Raw genomic sequence first — 18633 nt, forward strand, 5'->3', positions numbered from 1 at the left:
AATACACTGTTGATGTTCAATCTCCTCTTGACAAGTGTGACTATAACCTTGTCCCTATTTCCTTTGCTACAGATCAACCTTCTCCCAGTCATTCACAGTCTCGTATCCTGTGGGGGGCACTACAGCAGTGTTGACTAGGATGACCTTCAGGACTTTTATACATCGTTTTCACAGTGTGATTGTTGCTTCCGATCTTCCAATCATAGCATCTGTTCTGATCTAATAACAGAAATTCTCACAGGGATGAGTGCTTCTATTCCTCATCCACTCAAAACCTTGATCTTTTTCCAAATCCTACTTCTCTAAACTATGTTGTTCAAAGCTGTCCAAACAAAAAATTCAACATATGTTCAATGGCTCCAGTCTTCACTCAGCCATCATCAACAAATCCAAAGCAGACTTTATGAGGGCTAATTGCACTAAGCTTGTCTCCTGTCCTAATTGTAGTCATAGCTTCTACCCACTTGCCAAGGCTGTGGGATGCAACTTCTGTCCTTCCATGTGTCCACCTCTCTCTCTCTCTCACATCCTGATGGTACAATGGCAACATCTCCTAAAGAAAAAAGCAGACTTTCTGGCATCAGTTTTTTCCCTCCAACTTTGGCATAGACAACAAAGGCAGAACTCCTCCTACCATTCCACAAACTATTCACACTATGTCTCCTGACCCTGATGGTATTCCTCCAGTTATACTAAAAACTTCTGCTCCAGAAACTCACACCTATCCTGCATCATCTCTTTATTATTCTGATTAATGTATAGAAGGTATGCATACTGCTTCTGTCACCCATCTGCCATCTATCCCACTGTCTGGAAACAAGCTTTTTGTCCATCCTATTCCCAAAAAGGGAGAAGTCAACCATCAAGCTATCATCCCATTGCACTGACCTCAGTACTCTCAGAAATAATGGAAAAGATCATCAGTAGCCAACTGCTTTACCACTTGAAGACCCACCAGTTACTTAATGATCAGTAGGATTCTGCAATTCTCATTCCACAGCAGACCTCCTTGCCAACCTCACCGACCTTTGGATGCACAGCATGGAAAAGTTCAGAGAAACTTAAGTAGTCACTCTTGATATTTCCAAGGCATTTGATCTAGCCTGACATCGTAGCCTCCTTACCAAACTACCATTCTATGGTATTCCTCCCTCCCTTTGAAAGTGGATTGCTAGATTCCTCTCTGGCCGTTCCCTGTGGGTTATGGTAGATAGGTTCCTTTCATCAGATTTCTCAGTTAATGCTGGTGTACTCTTCACTCCTCTTTTTCGTTTTCAAAACTGGATAGTTCTCAGATAACTCATGCTTTCAAGATCTTCTTTAACCAGTCTCCTAAACACTGATCTCCTTTCCATTCTCAAGTGGGGCGAGGATAACCTGATGAATTTTAATGCCACCTGTCTCATTTATAGAAAAAAAGACCATTCTGTTCTCTCCCTCACTTTTGATAGTATTCCAATCTCCAGGACCAATTTTCCTTGGCATCTTACATCAATCTATCCTGATATGAACACTTCAAGTCCATAACTTCTTCAGCCTCAATAAAAACTTGGTATTATTTTCTGTTCCAAACAGTACTTCTCTCCTGGTCAAATCCACCCAACCTTAGAATACTGTTGCTACATTTGGGGTGGTGTACCTAAAAATTCAATTAGAATTTATTCAGATTAAGTGGATATTGAATCCAACATTATTTCAAAGCCGAATAGAGAAACTACAAGAGTTTCATGCCGAATATAAAAACTATAAAAGTTTCAGTGGATCCAAGCGTAAGCAAATCTTTCATGACAGGGACAACTCGTAGTAAAGGTGGAGTAAGCTCTGATCACTATGGGGGGGGGATGTCACTACCCAGACTGGTTTCGACCTTGGTTGAGGTCTCGTCAGTGGGAGCCAGATCCAGATGTAAATATAAATACTCAGGTTGAAGTGGTGCAGAACTTATACTTTACTATACAAGTTGCCAAAAAAAAAACATCAAAAAAGTCACATCACAAAAGGCACCAAGAATTACTGAAAAAGAGAGCCAAAAGGCTTCACTTCGGCGATGCAAAATTATTCAAATTAAGTGGATATTGAATCCAACATTATTTCAAAGTCGAATAGAGAAACTACAAGAGTTTCATGCTGAATATAGAAATTATAAAAGTTTCGGCGGATCGTGATCTGAAAGGATAGTGATCTGAGCTTACTCCACCTTTACTACGAGTTGCCCCTGTCATGAAAGGTTTGCTTACACTTGAATTTGCTGAAACTTTTATAGTTTCTATATTCAGCATGAAACTCTTGTAGTTTATTTGGCTTTGAAATAATGTTGGATTCAATATCCACTTAATTTGAATAATTTTGCATCGCCGAAGTGAAGCCTTTTGGCTCTCTTTTTCAGTAATTCTTGGTGGCTTTTGTGATGTGACACCGTTTTTGGCAACTCGTATGGTAAAGTATAAGTTCTGCATCACTTCAACCTGAGTATTTACATTTACATGTGGGTCTGGCTCCCACTGACGAGACCTCAACAAACGTCGAAACCGGTCTGGGTAGTGATCCCCCCCCCCCCCCCCAATGTATAACATCATACATGTCTGCTAGGAGATGTGTTTTACATTATGGGAATTACTAAGGATAGTAATCAGAGCTTACTCCACCTTCACTACGAGTTGCCCCTGTCTTGAAAGGTTTGTTAATGCTTGGATCTGCTGAAACTTTTATAGTTTCTATATTTGGCATGAAACTCTTGTAGTTTCTCTATTCTTTGAAATAATGTTGGATCAATATCCAATTAATTTGAATAATTTCGCCTCGCTGAAGTGAAGCCTTTTGGCTCTGTTTTTCCATAATTCTATTAGAATGCTTGATTGTATATGGAAGCAAGCATTTCACTTAATTGATGACCCCTTCTTCACCACCTCCCTCCAGTCACTTTCCCATTGATGTTCTGTTGCTGCATTATGTCTCTTCTATGGGTATATTCATGGACACTGCATGGAACTCTGACCACTATGATCCCCCCCACTGTCCTATACTTTCTGTATGAAAATGAGCAGCTGCCAGTCAACACTCATTAACAGGTCATCTCCAAATTCATCAAGCCAGCTTATCTTGTACCTATACTCTTTGGAACAGTCTTGCCCAATGACTACAACCTTCACGTTTTCAAAAAACACATCAACACTATCCTCTCTTCCATCTTTCACCCACGCACAGCACTATCATGTCATAGGTTTTGGGAACCTCTCATTGATGCCATCTGTTCATGCCTCTAATCTTTCTCAGGACTCTCATATCTGCAGTTGCTAGTCTTTGGTCAAGTGTTTTACTTCTGACCCAGCTCTCAGATCCATAAGTTAAAACTGGTTTGAACACTTCTTGTATACAGCTAATTTAGTGTTCTGATTAATTTCTCTCTTATCCGTATGAATTTATTCAATTGACTGCCTATTATACCAGCTTTGTTGATTCTGCTGTCTATTTCCATATTTAATTTGCCATCTTCACTAAAAATCGTGCCTAAGTAGATGAAATGTTTTACTTGTTTCACAGGTTCTCCTTTCACAACACAGTTGACATTTTCAATGATTCTGCCTATTTTCATTGTATTTGTCTTTTTATTGCTGACCTTCATACCATATCCATTACAACAGCTATTCAATTTAGTCAGAGACTCTTGCAGACTTGTAGCGGATTTATTTAGAAGTATAACATCATCTGCATAAAGCAAAGAGCTGGCATTAACATCTCCAATTTTGATATCATGTTTAATACCAGTTTCCTTCATAATGTGATCCATATAGATAATGAATAACAGAGGGGATAATGTACATCCTTGTCTCACACCAGATTTAACATTAAACCATCTTCCTGTACTTCCTTCAATTCTAACTGATGACTTACAACTCAAATAAAGACTAAGTATTGCTTGATATAATGCCCCATTGACCATATAACTGTAGCTTATTGAATAGCTTCTCTCTTGGCACCTTGTCATATGCCTTTTCCAGATCGACAAAACTTAAATACAGATCTTTGTTATATTCCCATACTTTCCTAACTGTTTGCCGTAAAGTGAAGATCTGATCCTGACAACCTCTATTTGGCCTGAATCTAGCTTGTTCTTCACCAAGCTTTTTTTCCACAATTCTTCTCAACCGTTTCTCAAGTATACTTGCATAGATCTTGCCAGGAACACTCAGTAGGGAAATACCTCTGTAATTCTCACATTCAGTTTATTTCCTTTTTTATATATGGGTACTATTAGAGCTCTACTCCAATCATCGGGAATTCGTCCCTCTGTCCAGGCTTTCTGAACTATGCTGTGCAGCCACTGTAAGACTTTTATACCACCATACTTCAGCATTTCTGGTCGAATATCATCTACTCCTGCTGCCTTTCCACATTTCAAGCTTTGGAATGCTTTTTCTACTTCAAGTATGGATATGCATTCCTGACTCTATGCCTGTTGAGTATTTTTTACCACTATGCTATCACTGCTTGTTTCATTTAGCAATTTTTCGAAGTAGTTACTCCATACTTCAAGGATATCTTTTTCTCCTGTTTTCATGTCACCTTTAATCATCTCTAACTCCTTTTACAGCACTCTTTCCTCTATTTCTAAACTTCTTCAACAATCTCCAGAATATCTTACCACCTTCTTGATATTTATTTTCTATGTTCTTGCCAAAGTCCTCCCATGACTTTTGTTTAGCTAATTTTATACAGTGTTTAGCTTTCTTACATTTGTCTCTGTATTCTCTAAGAGCACAAGCTGACTTATTGCCAGTAACTTTTGATATGCTTTCTTCTTTTCCTTCACTGCCTCTTTAACTTCCTGTGTCCACCATGGAGTTCTGATTTTTCTATCCTTGCAGACAACCTCACCACATGCCTCTCTGACTGAATCAATCAGGGTTTTCTTCAAGGCTTGCCACTGAATCTCCAAGGTTTGGTTCCTGTTCTCAAACTCTTTCATTTTTTCTTCAATAATCTTTGTTTATTTTAGTCTACAGTTCACATCTGAGAGCTGCTCAACCTTTATTCGCTTTAAAACTTTCTTACATGTTATTCTTTTCAGTATGAAATTGAATTTTATCCTGCTCAAGACTAAATAGTGATCACTTCCAATTTCAAATCCCCTGTACACTCTGGTGTCCTGCACCAGGGAGAAAACATCACTATCAACAATAACATAGTCAATGAGACTTTTCTTATTCCGTGCCTCTTCTCTCCATGTGAATTTCTGCACATTTTTATGTTGGAACATGGTGTTAGTAATAACCACTCCATGTCCTGAGCAGAAATCCAACAGATATTTGCCATTATTATTAGCTTTGCTCTTTTCTCCAAATTTTCCCAAAATATTTTTGTATGTTTGACAGTCATTTCCTACTCTGTTATTTAGATCCCCAACAAGGACCAACTTTTCCTTTTTCATTGTGTCAGTTGCTTTTTCTAAAGCATCAAAAAATTCCTCCACTTCTACCTTAGTAGAACCTTCTGTGGGACCATATGCACAAATGAGTCTCATTGTCCAATTCCCCATTCTGATATTTGAGACTGCCTGCCATTCGAGAAGATTAGCCAAGTATTTTGTGTTGAATACTATGGCTACTCCTTCTTTTACTTGATTGTCATTGCCTGAATATAACATTTGTATTTATTGCTCAGAAAGATCTCACCAGTTTTGTCTTTTTTTGTTTCAGTTACCCCTATTATGTCGATCTGGTACTTATCTAATTCTTCAGCTAGCTCCATTTCTTTGCCATTCAGGCTTCTTATGTTGACAGTACCGATCTTTAACTCTGGTGATGTTGAGTTGGGGTTTGTTTTCAGATTTGTTCCAGTAGCTGACTTTTCGCTGTTCACCCTGGTTCCCTGGCGAAAACAACGGGGGCCTTGTTTAACCGGGCGACGCTCCAGCCGGCATGAAATTTTGTCATGTTGTACCATCATTTTTTATTTTGGTTTAACCAATAAGAATACAATTTGGTCGGCTAAATCCAAATTGCCAGCCCATCCTCGTTTGTTCAGTATTCTGGTAGATACCCAACAGGGTGCACCATGAGAAGGGGAGGATTGGACATTAGGTCAGAAGCCCTGTTCGGTTCTTCGCATTCTTTTAAAGGCTATGTGGAGGTCTCCTCTCAGTTATACAGCTTTGACCCTTAAACACCCCTGATGATATATATATAAAAAAGAAAAAAGTAAAGATTAATAAATAAAAAAAGATGACTGTCTGCTTATTGATTCCATCCAGTTGCTTTTCTATAGATGCTCTGTTTCTGCATTAGTCTTTTCATAAGTATTTCCATGGATGCTACTCCACTAAACTTGTCATCTCTATTTTTCCACTTCCCTCTTGTCATGTACAAACATGTGCAGCTGTTGGTTAGCATCCATATACTGTCCAGCTCCAGACCCATGGAACCAACTTCTCATCTTCCCTCAGTCATTCCCATATCTTTTTTTTCTAACATACAACCTCTAACTCTTTGAGAAACACATTAATTCCTTTCTTCTCTCTAATGCTGACACATGACGCTGTTGTGTTAGAGGTCTTGAGACTTCTCATGTGTTGGGTTGATGTAAAAATAAATATAGTTTTTGGAAACAGTAATACTCGGACCTCTTGCTCAACAGCCTACCAGTGCCCACAGAGAGTTCTCCTCTTGTCTTAGGGCCTATATTCTAATATCTTTTACTTATTTTGCATGTGTGTGCATGTGTACCATTACAATTCTCATATTGTTTCTCAGATGATGTCTCTGACATAGACAAAATATTGGAACTATTACACCTGTGTTTAATACTTTCATTGTACTGTTTTCATTCCATGAAACCTTGCCATGAGAATAATGTTTACTAAAGAGGGAGCAGTTTTTGTAACATAACTATAGCATTTCCATTAATATCCTCTATTTCTAAGTATAGTTTTCCTGAAGAAATAAAAACTAACATCAGCTCTTTTCTTATCCAGTATTAAATATAAAAACCTAGTTACTCTTTTGCAAATGAATAAATATGGGGAATTTTTAAATCTCAAAATATTTATTCTCCTTACATTAAAATATGCAAATAGTCTATATCATAAAAAATATATTATATTGACCAGTTACATTGTAAATACTGTTATAAATATAAAGTATATTTTGTAAAGCAATATGGCTATTCTATACTAGTAACTTAGTTTTTAATTTTAACCACCTTACCACCCATTATGGATCAAATATGCATCCTCGTATGCTTCATATCCATCATATATTTCAATGTAATATCAATGGTATTACAATTTTAATATGCACTTCACATCCATGATAACCTTGAAGTCTATAGATGTCTTGGCTGGTAGCGTGGTTAATATCTATACTTGAAATTTTATACACTCATCTCAATCCTTCATGGAACAGACTACTAATTGTTTACTGACCACTATGTAATGTATGGAGGGTTATATATAAGGTAGTTAGATTGAAAGTAGCAACTTGAAGTTAATGTCATAGCTGGACTCATCTCCTGATGAAGGATAATGATCTAATAAAATAAAGATTACAGTGATAGAATTAACTTGCACTAGCAAATTTCTGGGTGCTACAGAAATGATTTGTTACTGGATAGTTTGCTACAGTGAATTTCTTTTAGAACAGTATTGTGCCTAATGGACTTTGATTAGAACTTTTTGATAGTATATTAAAGTGGATGGCAATTTCACTGTAGTGATGATTGACTGTTAAAATGCTAATTTCATATGATGTATAAATAATAATTAAAAAAAAAAAGAAAGAAAAAATTATTTTTCATTTTAGAGAATATACAGAAAAATGTAACAAGATGTAGCATTCTGTAAAAGTAGCTAAACAAAAGTCATGGGAGACTTCTTCCTATTCGAGTCAGGGCCTGTGATGGCTGAGTAACTTGGCTTTCTAGAAACCTGATACTGCTTATGATGGGGCAGTTAATCCTTTGTCTGCTATGGCTCTAAATTGCCTGTATTCCTCTGGTCAGTTTGCAGGATGAACATCCCAAGTTTCTGGGAGGAATGCCACCTCCATATTAGACAGACTAACTTGCCTTTAGTTAAAGACCTATGACAAAGGGGCTTCACATCTTAAATGGGATGTGAACTCATGTCTTTCCAACTAAAATGCATTGTCTATGCTGACAGCTATAGAGGCTCTTGGGAAGACTGGTAAGAATATAGAAGAGAAGTATCAGGAAGGTAGAAAATATTCCAAAAGCTATTGAACAGAAATGTAACAAGGCAAAGTAGTGTGAAAAAGTAGCTAAACAAAAGTAGTGGAAGACTGGTAAGAACATACAGTAGTGAACAAATTAATCCAAACACTTATATTGTAAAGAAAAATTTTAATTTTGCAAGAAAATAAGCACAAAAATTAAACTACAACTTTACCTAGTAAGTTATATGTGCTCCTCTGTTCCTAATAAGTTTTTAATTCGCCAGGCATGGATTCTACCAACATAGAACACATTTTTCTTCTTTCTGCATCTCAAAACCATACTTTTATAATGGATTGTATTAAGTTATCCTTTGTATCACAATTTAATTTTCCAAGTTTTTCGGGGTGCTTAAGGGTCAAAGCTGTATAACTGAGAGGAGACCTCCACATAGCCTTTAAAGGAATGCGGAGAACCGACCAGGGCTTCTGACCTAATGTCCAATCCTCACCTTCTCGTGGTGCACCCTGTTGGGTATCTACCAGAATACTGAACAAACGAGGATGGGCTGGCAATTTGGATTTAGCCGACCAAATTGTATTCTTATTGGTTAAACCAAAATAAAAAATGATGGTACAACATGACAAAATTTCATGCCGGCTGGGGCGTCGCCCGGTTAAACAAGGCCCCCGTTGTTTTCGCCAGGGAACCAGGGTGAACAGCGAAAAGTCAGCTACTGGAACAAATCTGAAAACAAACCCCAACTCAACATCACCAGAGGTAAAGATCGGTACTATCAACGTAAGAAGCCTGAATGGCAAAGAAATGGAGCTAGCTGAGGAATTAGATAAGTACCAGATCGACATAATAGGGGTGACTGAAACAAAAAAGACTAAAACTGGTGAGATCTTTCTGAGCAATAAATACAAAATGTTATATTCAGGCAATGACAATCAAGGAAAAGAAGGAGTAGCCATAGTATTCAACACAAAATACTTGGCTAATCTTCTTGAATGGCAGTCAGTCTCAAGTAGAGTAATGTGGGTAAATATGAGAATGGGGAACTGGACAATGAGACTTATTTGTGCCTATGGTCCCACAGAAGGCTCTACTAAGTAGAAGTGGAGAATTTTTTGAGGCTCTAGAGAAAGAAAAAGGAAAAGTTGGTCCTTGTTGGGGATCTAAATAGCAGAGTAGGAAATGATTGTGAGACATACAAAAATATTTTGGGAAAATTTGGAGAAAAGAGCAAAGCTAATAATAATGGCAAATATCTGTTGGATTTCTGCTTAGGACATGGACTGGTTATTACTAACACCATGTTCCAACATAAAAATGTGCACAAATTCACATGGAGAGAAGAGGCTAGGAATAAGAAAAGTCTCATTGACTATGTTATTGTTGATAGTGATGTTTTCTCCCTGGTGCAGGACACCAGAGTGTACAGAGGATTTGAAATTGGAAGCAACCACTATTTAGTCTTGAGCAGGATAAAATTGAATTTCATATTGAAAAGAATAACATGTAAGAAAGTTTTAAACTGAATAAAAGTTGAGCAGCTCTCAGATGTGAACTGTAGACTAAAATACAGAAAGATTATTGAAAAGAAAATGAAAGAGTTTGAGAACAGGAATCAAACCTTTGAGATTCAGTGGCAAACTCTGAAGAAAACATTGATTGATTCTGTCAGAGAGGCATGTGGTGAGGTTGTGTGCAAGGATAAAAAAATCAGAACTCCCTGGTGGACACAGGAAGTTAAAGAGGTAGTGAAGGAAAAGAAGAAAGCATATCAAAAGTTCCTGGCAAATAAGTCAGCTTTTACTCTTACAGAATACAGAGACAAATGTAAAAAAAAGTGTGTAAAACTAGCTAAACAAAAGTCATGGGAGGACTTTGGCAAGAATATAGAAAATAAATATCAAGAAGGTGGCAAAATATTCTGGAGGTTGTTGAAGAAGCTTAGGAATGGAGGAAAGAGTGCTGTAAAAGGAGTTAGAGATGATAAAGGTGACATGAAAACAGGAGAAAAAGATATCCTTGAAGTAGGGAGTAATTATTTTGAAAAACTGCTAAATGAAACAAGCAGTGATGACAGCACAGTGATAAAAAAAACACTGACCAGGCATGCAGTCAGGAATACATATCCATACTTGAAGTAGAAAAAGCCATCAAACGCTTGAAATGTGGAAAGGCAGCAAGAGTAGATGATATTCGACCAGACATGCTGAAGTATGGTGGTATAAAAGTCTTACAGTGTCTGCACTGCATAGTTCAAAAAGCCTGGACAGAGGGACGAATTCCCGATGATTGGAGTAGAGCTCTCATAGTACCCATATATAAAAAGGGAAATAAAACTGAATGTGAGAATTACAGAGGTATTTCCTTACTGAGTGTTCCTGGCAAGATCTATGCAAGTATACTTGAGAAACGGTTGAGAAGAATTGTGGAAGAAAAGCTTGGTGAAGAACAAGCTGGATTCAGGCCAAATAGAGGTTGTCAGGATCGGATCTTCACTTTACGACAAATAGTTGAGAAAGCATGCGAATATAACAAAGATCTGTATTTAAGTTTTGTCGATCTGGAAAAGGCATATGACAAGGTGCCAAGAGAGAAGCTATTCAATAAGCTACAGTTATATGGTCAATGGGGCATTATATCAAGCAATACTTAGTCTTTATTTGAGTTGTAAGTCATCAGTTAGAATTGAAGGAAGTACAGGAAGATGGTTTAATGTTAAATCTGGTGTGAGACAAGGATGTACATTATCCACTCTGTTATTCATTATCTATATGGATCACATTATGAAGGAAAGTGGTATTAAACCTGATATCAAAATTGGAGATGTTAATGTTAGCTGTTTACTTTATGCGGATGATGTTATACTTCTAAATAAATCCGCTACAAATCTGCAAGATTCTCTGACTAAATTGAATAGCTGTTGTAATAGATATGGTATGAAGGTCAGCAATAAAAAGACAGCGACAATGAAAATAGGCAGAATCATTGAAAATGTCAACTGTGTTGTGAATGGAGAACCTGTGGAACAAGTAAAACCTTTCAGCTACTTAGGCGTGATTTTTACTGAAGATGGTAAATTAAATATAGAAATAGACAACAGAATCAGCAAAGCTGGTATGGTGGGAAGTCAATTGAATAAATTCATAGGATTAAGAGAGAAATTAGTCGGAACACTAAATTAGCTGTATACAAGACAGTGTTCAAACCAGTTTTAACTTATGGATTTGAGAGCTGGGTCAGAAGTAAAACACTTGACTAAAGTCTAGAGACTGCAGATATGAGAGTCCTCCGAAAGATTAGAGGCGTGAACTGATGGCATCAATGGCAATATCTTATTAAAAATGAGGATATTAGGAAAGAACTTGACATTGTCAGCATCCAGGAATGCGTTAGCAGAGCTAATCTCAGGTGGTATGGTCACTTAAATAGAATGGGAGAGGAAAGATTAGCAAAACAAGTGTTCTCTGCCAGGTTGGCGGCAAAACGACCCATAGAAAGACCAAGATGTAGGTGGATTAATACGGTACAAAGTGCCTTAGACGATAGAAATATAAGATCTGATAATGTTGGAGGCTTGACAAGTAACAGACTGATTTGGAGGAAAATTGTAGATAGGAAGTTAGTAATGATGTAATTTTTTCATGTAGTACTGTCATATCCTATACACCCCTTGAGGGTACATGGCAGGAATTTGATGATGATGATGATGAAATTTCGTTTTCACTATGCCCACAAATTTTCTGTTGGGTTAATGTAAAGAGAGTTACCTGGACATTGAAGCAATTGGATGTTGTGATTTTTGAGGAGCTCTTTCACTTTTTTTTGAAGTGTAGCATGGATCAAGATCCTGTTGGAAGATGAGTTTTTTTGTTCTTTCTGGATCTGTGGGTCCATTCTTTTCTCCAATATTTTTATGCATTGGTCACTTTTCATCATACCATCAACAGGCACAAGTGATCCTGGACTGTCATATGTAAAACAACCCCAGAACATCTTTTTAGGTGGGTGATTAGGAGCTTGTTGAAGGTGGATGGGAGAAGTCTTCTCAGTCACTGATTTGCAAACATAGGGTACTCAGTCTCCTTGGACAAAGAAATGGCTCTCATCTGAGAATATAATCTTTTCTACTTCTCAGCAGTCCAATCTTTGTACACGTTTGCTCACTGGAATATCTTTTTTTCTTCATATCCTTCAGAAACAGTTGTTTCTTTTTTGGTCTGTGGGCAGTCCTCCCTACTTCCAGCAATCTTCGACAGACTGTCATATCAGAAACATTAATCCCACCAGCTTCCAATCTCTATTTAAGTCTACAGCAGACAATCTCGGATTCATTTTGCTTTTCCTAACTAGTAAATGATCTTGAGTAAGTATTTTTTTTTTGCTCACATTTTCTTTTTCTGTCAGATTAAAAAGGCATTTGTCTCCCTAAACCGCTTTAAAATCACATTAATAGTGCCTAAACCAACACCACACTAATTGACAATTTGTATTTTAGTCATATATATGTGCTCAGAAAGAGTACATATTTTTGAAGGTAGCAAAATGTTCTGGTGATCATTTTTCTACTGGGAGGAAAAAGTATAGTAAAAGGCATCAGAGATGAAAACTGAAGATATATTCTGGATGTCTGGAATAATCACTTTGAAAGATTATTAAAAGAAACAAAAAATGACAGAACAATAGTAGAAAATATTCTCTCAGCTTGAGATAGAAAAAGCCATCAAAAATCTGAAATTTAGTAATGCAGCTAGAGTAGATGATATTAAATAAGCGACTGCACTGTATAATTCAGAATGTATGGTCAAAAGGTATAATTCAGGATGTTTGGAGTAAAGCTCTCATAGTGCACATATGTAAAAACGGAATAAAACTGAGTGTGAATTACAGAGAAATTTCTGTAATATTGTTTCAGGTAAGATTTTAAAAAAGCATATGTGAGAAGAAAAGTTGTGACTATGAAAATCTTAACCTGACAACTCCTTTTTGACCTGAACCAAGAACAAGCTTTGTTCAGGTCAAATAGGAGTTGTCAGGTTCAGATTTTCACTTTAAGATAATCTGTTGAAAAACCATGTGCAATAACAAGAATCTGTATTTAAGTTTTGTCGATCAGATCTGGTTTTTGATAGCTTGCATGGCCTATGCATAAGTGTAAAACAGGAAGAAAAGAAGATCTGGAAGAGGCATATGATAAAGAGGTAAGAAAAGTTGGTCAAAATATTAAATCAAATCATGTGTGATATTCCTTAATATAATTGAGCAATAACACAAGTATATAGGTTGTAAGTTAGCAGTTAGAATTGAAAGAGGAAATTTGATGTAAAATCAGGTGAAAGACAAGGATGCACACTATCTCATCTGTTATTCGTCATATCTATGGATTCCATTATGAAGGAAAGTGGCATTAACATGATATCAAAATTGGAGATGCTAATCTCTTTTCTTTGCTTTATGAGGATGATATTATACTGTTAAATAAATCCAGCCTGCATGACTTTAACTAAATTGAATTACTGCTGTAAGAAATATGGCATGCAAATCGGCAATAAAAAGACACAACAGTATGAAAATAAACAGGCACATAGAAGACTTCAACTGCATTCTGAATGAAGAACAAGTAAAACATTTCAGCTATTAAGGCACAATTTTTAGTGAAGATTGTAAATTAAATATGAAAATGGACAATAGAATATAGCAAAGTAGTATATTTTCAACTTATGGATCTGAGAGCTGGGTTAGAAATAAAACATTTGATCAAAGACCACAGATATGAGAGTTCTGAGAAAGAGTAGGGGAGTGAGCAGATGGTATCAAAGGTAGAATCATATTAATAACAAGGATACTGGGAAGGAACTTGAAATTGTTAGCAATGTGTGAGCAGAGCTAATCTTGAGTGGTATGGTTGATCAGAAGTGAAAAAGAAATGTTAGAAAAACTGGTGTTTGATGCCAGGAAAAGATACCTATAAGACCAAGATCTAAGTGGATTAATGCCATTAGGAAGTACCTTAGATGACCAAAAGGAGCCTTGACAAATAACAGACTAATTTGGAGGAAAATTGTCTATAAAGTGCTCATCCAAAAAAAATATGTATCTTCTCTATTCCTTGAGGATACATATCAAGAATTTGATGATAATAATGAAGGAAGAATTTTAGTTGTGGATTGACCAAGGTATTATTGTACCCCAACATATCAGAAGGATCAATCCATATAATTTCTGATTCTTAAAATTCTTAATGAATCTGTGGCAGTAACTCACTCATATGACTCTCTCAGCAGAAAACTGAGTTTATCCTGGAATCATTAATCAAATATTTCCAACAGTTACCTACAAACTATATAGAGTGACAGCTGACATGTGCCATACATCACTGTAGTCATATTTTTTGTGTTGTGTCTATTGTTTTCTCTTAACAATTTATTTAGATTTTTAATATCAACCTCTTTCTGCATTTCTCCCATTAAAAAAAAAAAAAAAAAAAGCTGCCAGATTAATTATAGGGATTTGAAACTAGTCAGTTTTGATTATTTCGGTTGTACTGTTCAACAACTAATTAAATAGTTTTCTACTGCAAATTATAATTATATTCCCTAATGTATGCTATAGTATAAGAAAATATTAGAATGAAAAAACTCACTTTATTACATGTAGTCATACCAATGCTAATTAATATATACAGTGTCCACTACTATAAATGCTTATTGTCTTAGGAGATGTTTTGTTTCAGAACAGGTTATTACCAATGGAAACATTTTTTTCATTTAAATTTTTTATAATTTTTTTCAATTTTCATTTTACTAAAATGCAATGGATATCTGCATTTGTGCATATATTAAATTATATTTTGTGTTTTGAGTAGGTTTTTTAAAAAGATTGTTCATTTTATTTTTTGTAATCAAAGCTTAGTTTGATTACATGTAGTTTACATATAGTTTGCCAAACTATATATACAGGGTGTTCGGGATAAATTTGACATATTTATAATTAATTATATTTTTCCGTAAGTTACATGTATTAACACACACTTCTCTTCATTTAAAAGTTTGGACCCTTCTTCATTCATATACAAGATGTCAGAAAGGATGGATAGCTGGAACCCACCTGAATCATGGAAGAGAATAACTTGTATCATGATGATTCGTGCCCGCCATCAAAATAAGGATATTACGACTGCTGCCCAATGCTCCCTGAATACAGTAAAAACAATCAGGCATGAACTAGAGACTTGCAATGGTGACTACGAGGATGTAGCAAGAAGAAAGATCCCTAGCAGACGATCTGATTGCGTTCGTACAGCAGAATTCCTCGCAAATCTGCAGGAACAGGTGTTGAAGAACCCTGGCATTGGAATTCGGGCTTTGTTCGTGGAGTTGCTAACTGTAGTCAAGCCCTGGATAACAAGGGTAGCCAATGGTAGGCCGTATGTATGGCAGCAGGATTCGGCCCCTTGCCACACCTCTGGGAAAAGTCAAAAATGGTTGTCTGAAAATTTCTACGACTTCACCAGTCCAAATGTTTGGCCTCCAAACTCCCCAGACCTTAACCCCATGGATTATTTTGTATGGGGCGCAGTTGAAAAAGACACCAATCGCACTTCCAGTAATACAAAAGCCCAGTTAATGGATAAAATTAAAACAGTTTTTGCGGCCCTTCCCAGGGAGACTGTAGCATCAGCTTGTTCGAGGTTCCGAAGCAGAATTGAAGCTGTGATCGATGCTAATGGTGGTTATTTTGAGTAAATCTTGTTGATAGTATTGTAATTAACTCTGCCTGTAATGTTTTTTTGTCAATTCATTAAATTTAATAGATACAAAGAAGATTTTCTTTTTCCTTACGAAACTGTCAAATTTATCCCGAACACCCTGTATATATTTTTTTTTTTTTAAAGAATTGAATGACTAGAACCGAGATTTAAGTAAAAAGGTTTTAATATTAAAACACGGCTAGTTTTGGCTTGTAACAGCCTTCATCAGGTGACATTATAAAAGAAAGAAAAAAGAAAAAATACTAAAACACTGAAGCTTAAATAAACTATGGACAACATAGAGAGTCTCTATACATAATCGACATTAAAACGTTGTGGTTGTATTTAAAGCTGTTCTTTCATTTGTTGTATTGTTGGGAAAGTGCTTGCTAGTAGCATCTCATGAACGCCAGTACATGATTACAATTGAATAACTATCTGGGAGGTTGTAGCTCAAGTTATTATTTAGATGAACAGGATTGAAGATGATTTCCCTAGATTCCACGATTTTTCTCTCTAGTTCATCATTGCAATGGAAGATGTTAGTAGATTTTTCCCAGCAGACTGTGTGACTTTGGCTTTCATCATTAGGATTAGCCAAGAAAGGATACGACTTGATAATGCACTGGCTTGCTGTCTCTTGTAAGTAATGTCCCTCATGTGTTCTTCCATATGCAATTCGACAGATTTGTCTGTCTGCCCAAAATAAGGAATATCACAATCACACAATATTTTATATACACCAGGGTATTTAAGCTTCAGTGTTTTAGTGTTTTTTCTTTTTTCTTTCTTTTATAATGTCACCTGATGAAGGCTGTTACAAGCTGAAACTAGTCGTGTTTTAATATTAAAACCTTTTTACTTAAATGTCGGTTCTAGTTATTCAATTCTTTTTAAAAAAATATGTATGTTAACTGAGTTAATGATCAATCTTCCATATATATATATATATATGTATATATATATATAGTTTGCCAAACAAGAAATAACCTACAATGTTATTTTGTTATTCTAGTCATTCAATTCTTTTAAAAAAATATGTATGTTAATCGAGTTAATGATCATTCTTTCATATATATATATATATATATATATATATATATAGTTTGCCAAACAAGAAATAACCTGCAATGTTATTTGGTCCACAGTAACTGGACACCCACTATACTTGAATTTTAGCTGTTTACATTAATTTTATGAAATATATTTTTTTTTTATAATTCAGAGTTATGGTTGAAAAAAAAAAAAGTGTTCATCCAAACTTATTTGGCATTACTTGTAATGGAGAACCTTGACATTGTGTATGGGAGGGGGGGGGATTAAAATTCTCTGCCTTAAAATACATAGAATCCATTTTATTGTTTTGATCTTAGCTACAGTATCCTTGTTTCACACTATTTTTAAAATCTGTATTGTTGCACAACTAGTTGTACAACATTTGTACAAAATTATGGGAAAAAATTGCATTTGTTTTATGAAACAGTTTATTTTTGATATGTGTTTTTATCTCTAATAGGTTTCAGATTCAGTGAGTGGACAGACTGTTGTGGATCCTAAAGGTTATCTGACAGACCTGCAATCAATGATCCCTACACATGGTGCTGACATCAGGTAGAACTTTATATAATTTAAAATAATTTATGGTTTGTTTATGCATAAAAATACTCATTGATTTAGGGGAAAAGAGATTAAAATCACTAAAGTATGATATCTAATAACTAAAACTAAACAAAATGTAGAATTTTTTCAGTTAAGAAGATGGTATATGTGGAACTACAAAGCAGATGATTATGACAAGCTTAAGAGACAGCTTGAAGCAGTGCCATAGCCTAAGAATCTGCAAAAGGAAGAATATTAGCAGTGCACAGGAGATAGTCAAGGGATATCTGAAAGAAGTAATACCAGACTGTATGGTAGTCAAGCTGTTTGTACATTTTTCCTTTCCTTAAGAAATAAGAAAAGGAAATGAGGTCAAGGGCCTCTGTCAAAGGTATATTAGTGAATGGTGAAGTAATATCAAACTGACGTATGATGTCAGAATCTGTTGAAGTTGGATTTTTTATTAATGTTTTGAGTATAGAGATTTGCCTGTGAGAACTTCACATTGTATTAAATGGAAGAAGACATCAATACACAGAAGGTATTACAGATCTGAGAGATTTTTAGAATCGCCATCTGCTATGAAACATTCTTCCAACCTTATCAAGTATGGTTGCATTAATTTGCTAAAAGTCTGGGAGATAGTCATTTGAAGACTTGATAGCCTGATTTCTCCAAATTAACATTATAGTTGTGTGGCCAATAAAGAGCACCATGTAAGGACTTCTTCCTTCTATGTGTTAGGCCTACTGGCCTGTTACAGGGCTAACTTAAGCCCTTCTAAGTCATACCCATCCTGAAGATAAGGTGACTAGCCCTATGCCTCCCAGTATATCCTGTGACTCGTGTGTTCATGGGGTCAGTTTGCCTGCTTGCAGGAGGAAAAAAAATCCAGATAAATGGGAGAAAAACCTGCTGTGCACGCCCAAGACTGGCTAACTTGGCTATGTCTGAGAAAGACTCTTAAGCTCCTCACGTCGATGACAGGAATCAAACCCAGGACACTCCTTTCCCAGGCATATGGTTGCGAAGCACGTCGCCACTAGGCTAACCGTGCGGACACTACTATATTTCTCGAAAAATAACGGCAAGAAAATATGTTA

The 18633-nt window shown here is 36.1% G+C and overlaps 1 protein-coding gene across 1 annotated transcript in view; it reads left to right on the forward strand.

Annotated features, from left to right (window-relative positions):
* Positions 1-18633, forward strand: part of Prp6 (pre-mRNA processing factor 6) — a 251296-nt gene that overhangs the window by 79389 nt on the left and 153274 nt on the right. The window contains exon 9 of the mRNA XM_090405026.1: positions 17448-17542. Coding sequence (XP_090261152.1) covers positions 17448-17542 — 95 coding nt within the window. The remainder of the gene's footprint in view (positions 1-17447; positions 17543-18633) is intronic.

Source organism: Typopeltis vanoorti, chromosome 15 (assembly GCF_054136105.1).
Source record: "Typopeltis vanoorti isolate ZY-2024b chromosome 15, IOZ_Tvanoo_1.0, whole genome shotgun sequence".
Lineage (NCBI taxonomy): Eukaryota > Metazoa > Arthropoda > Arachnida > Uropygi > Thelyphonidae > Typopeltis > Typopeltis vanoorti.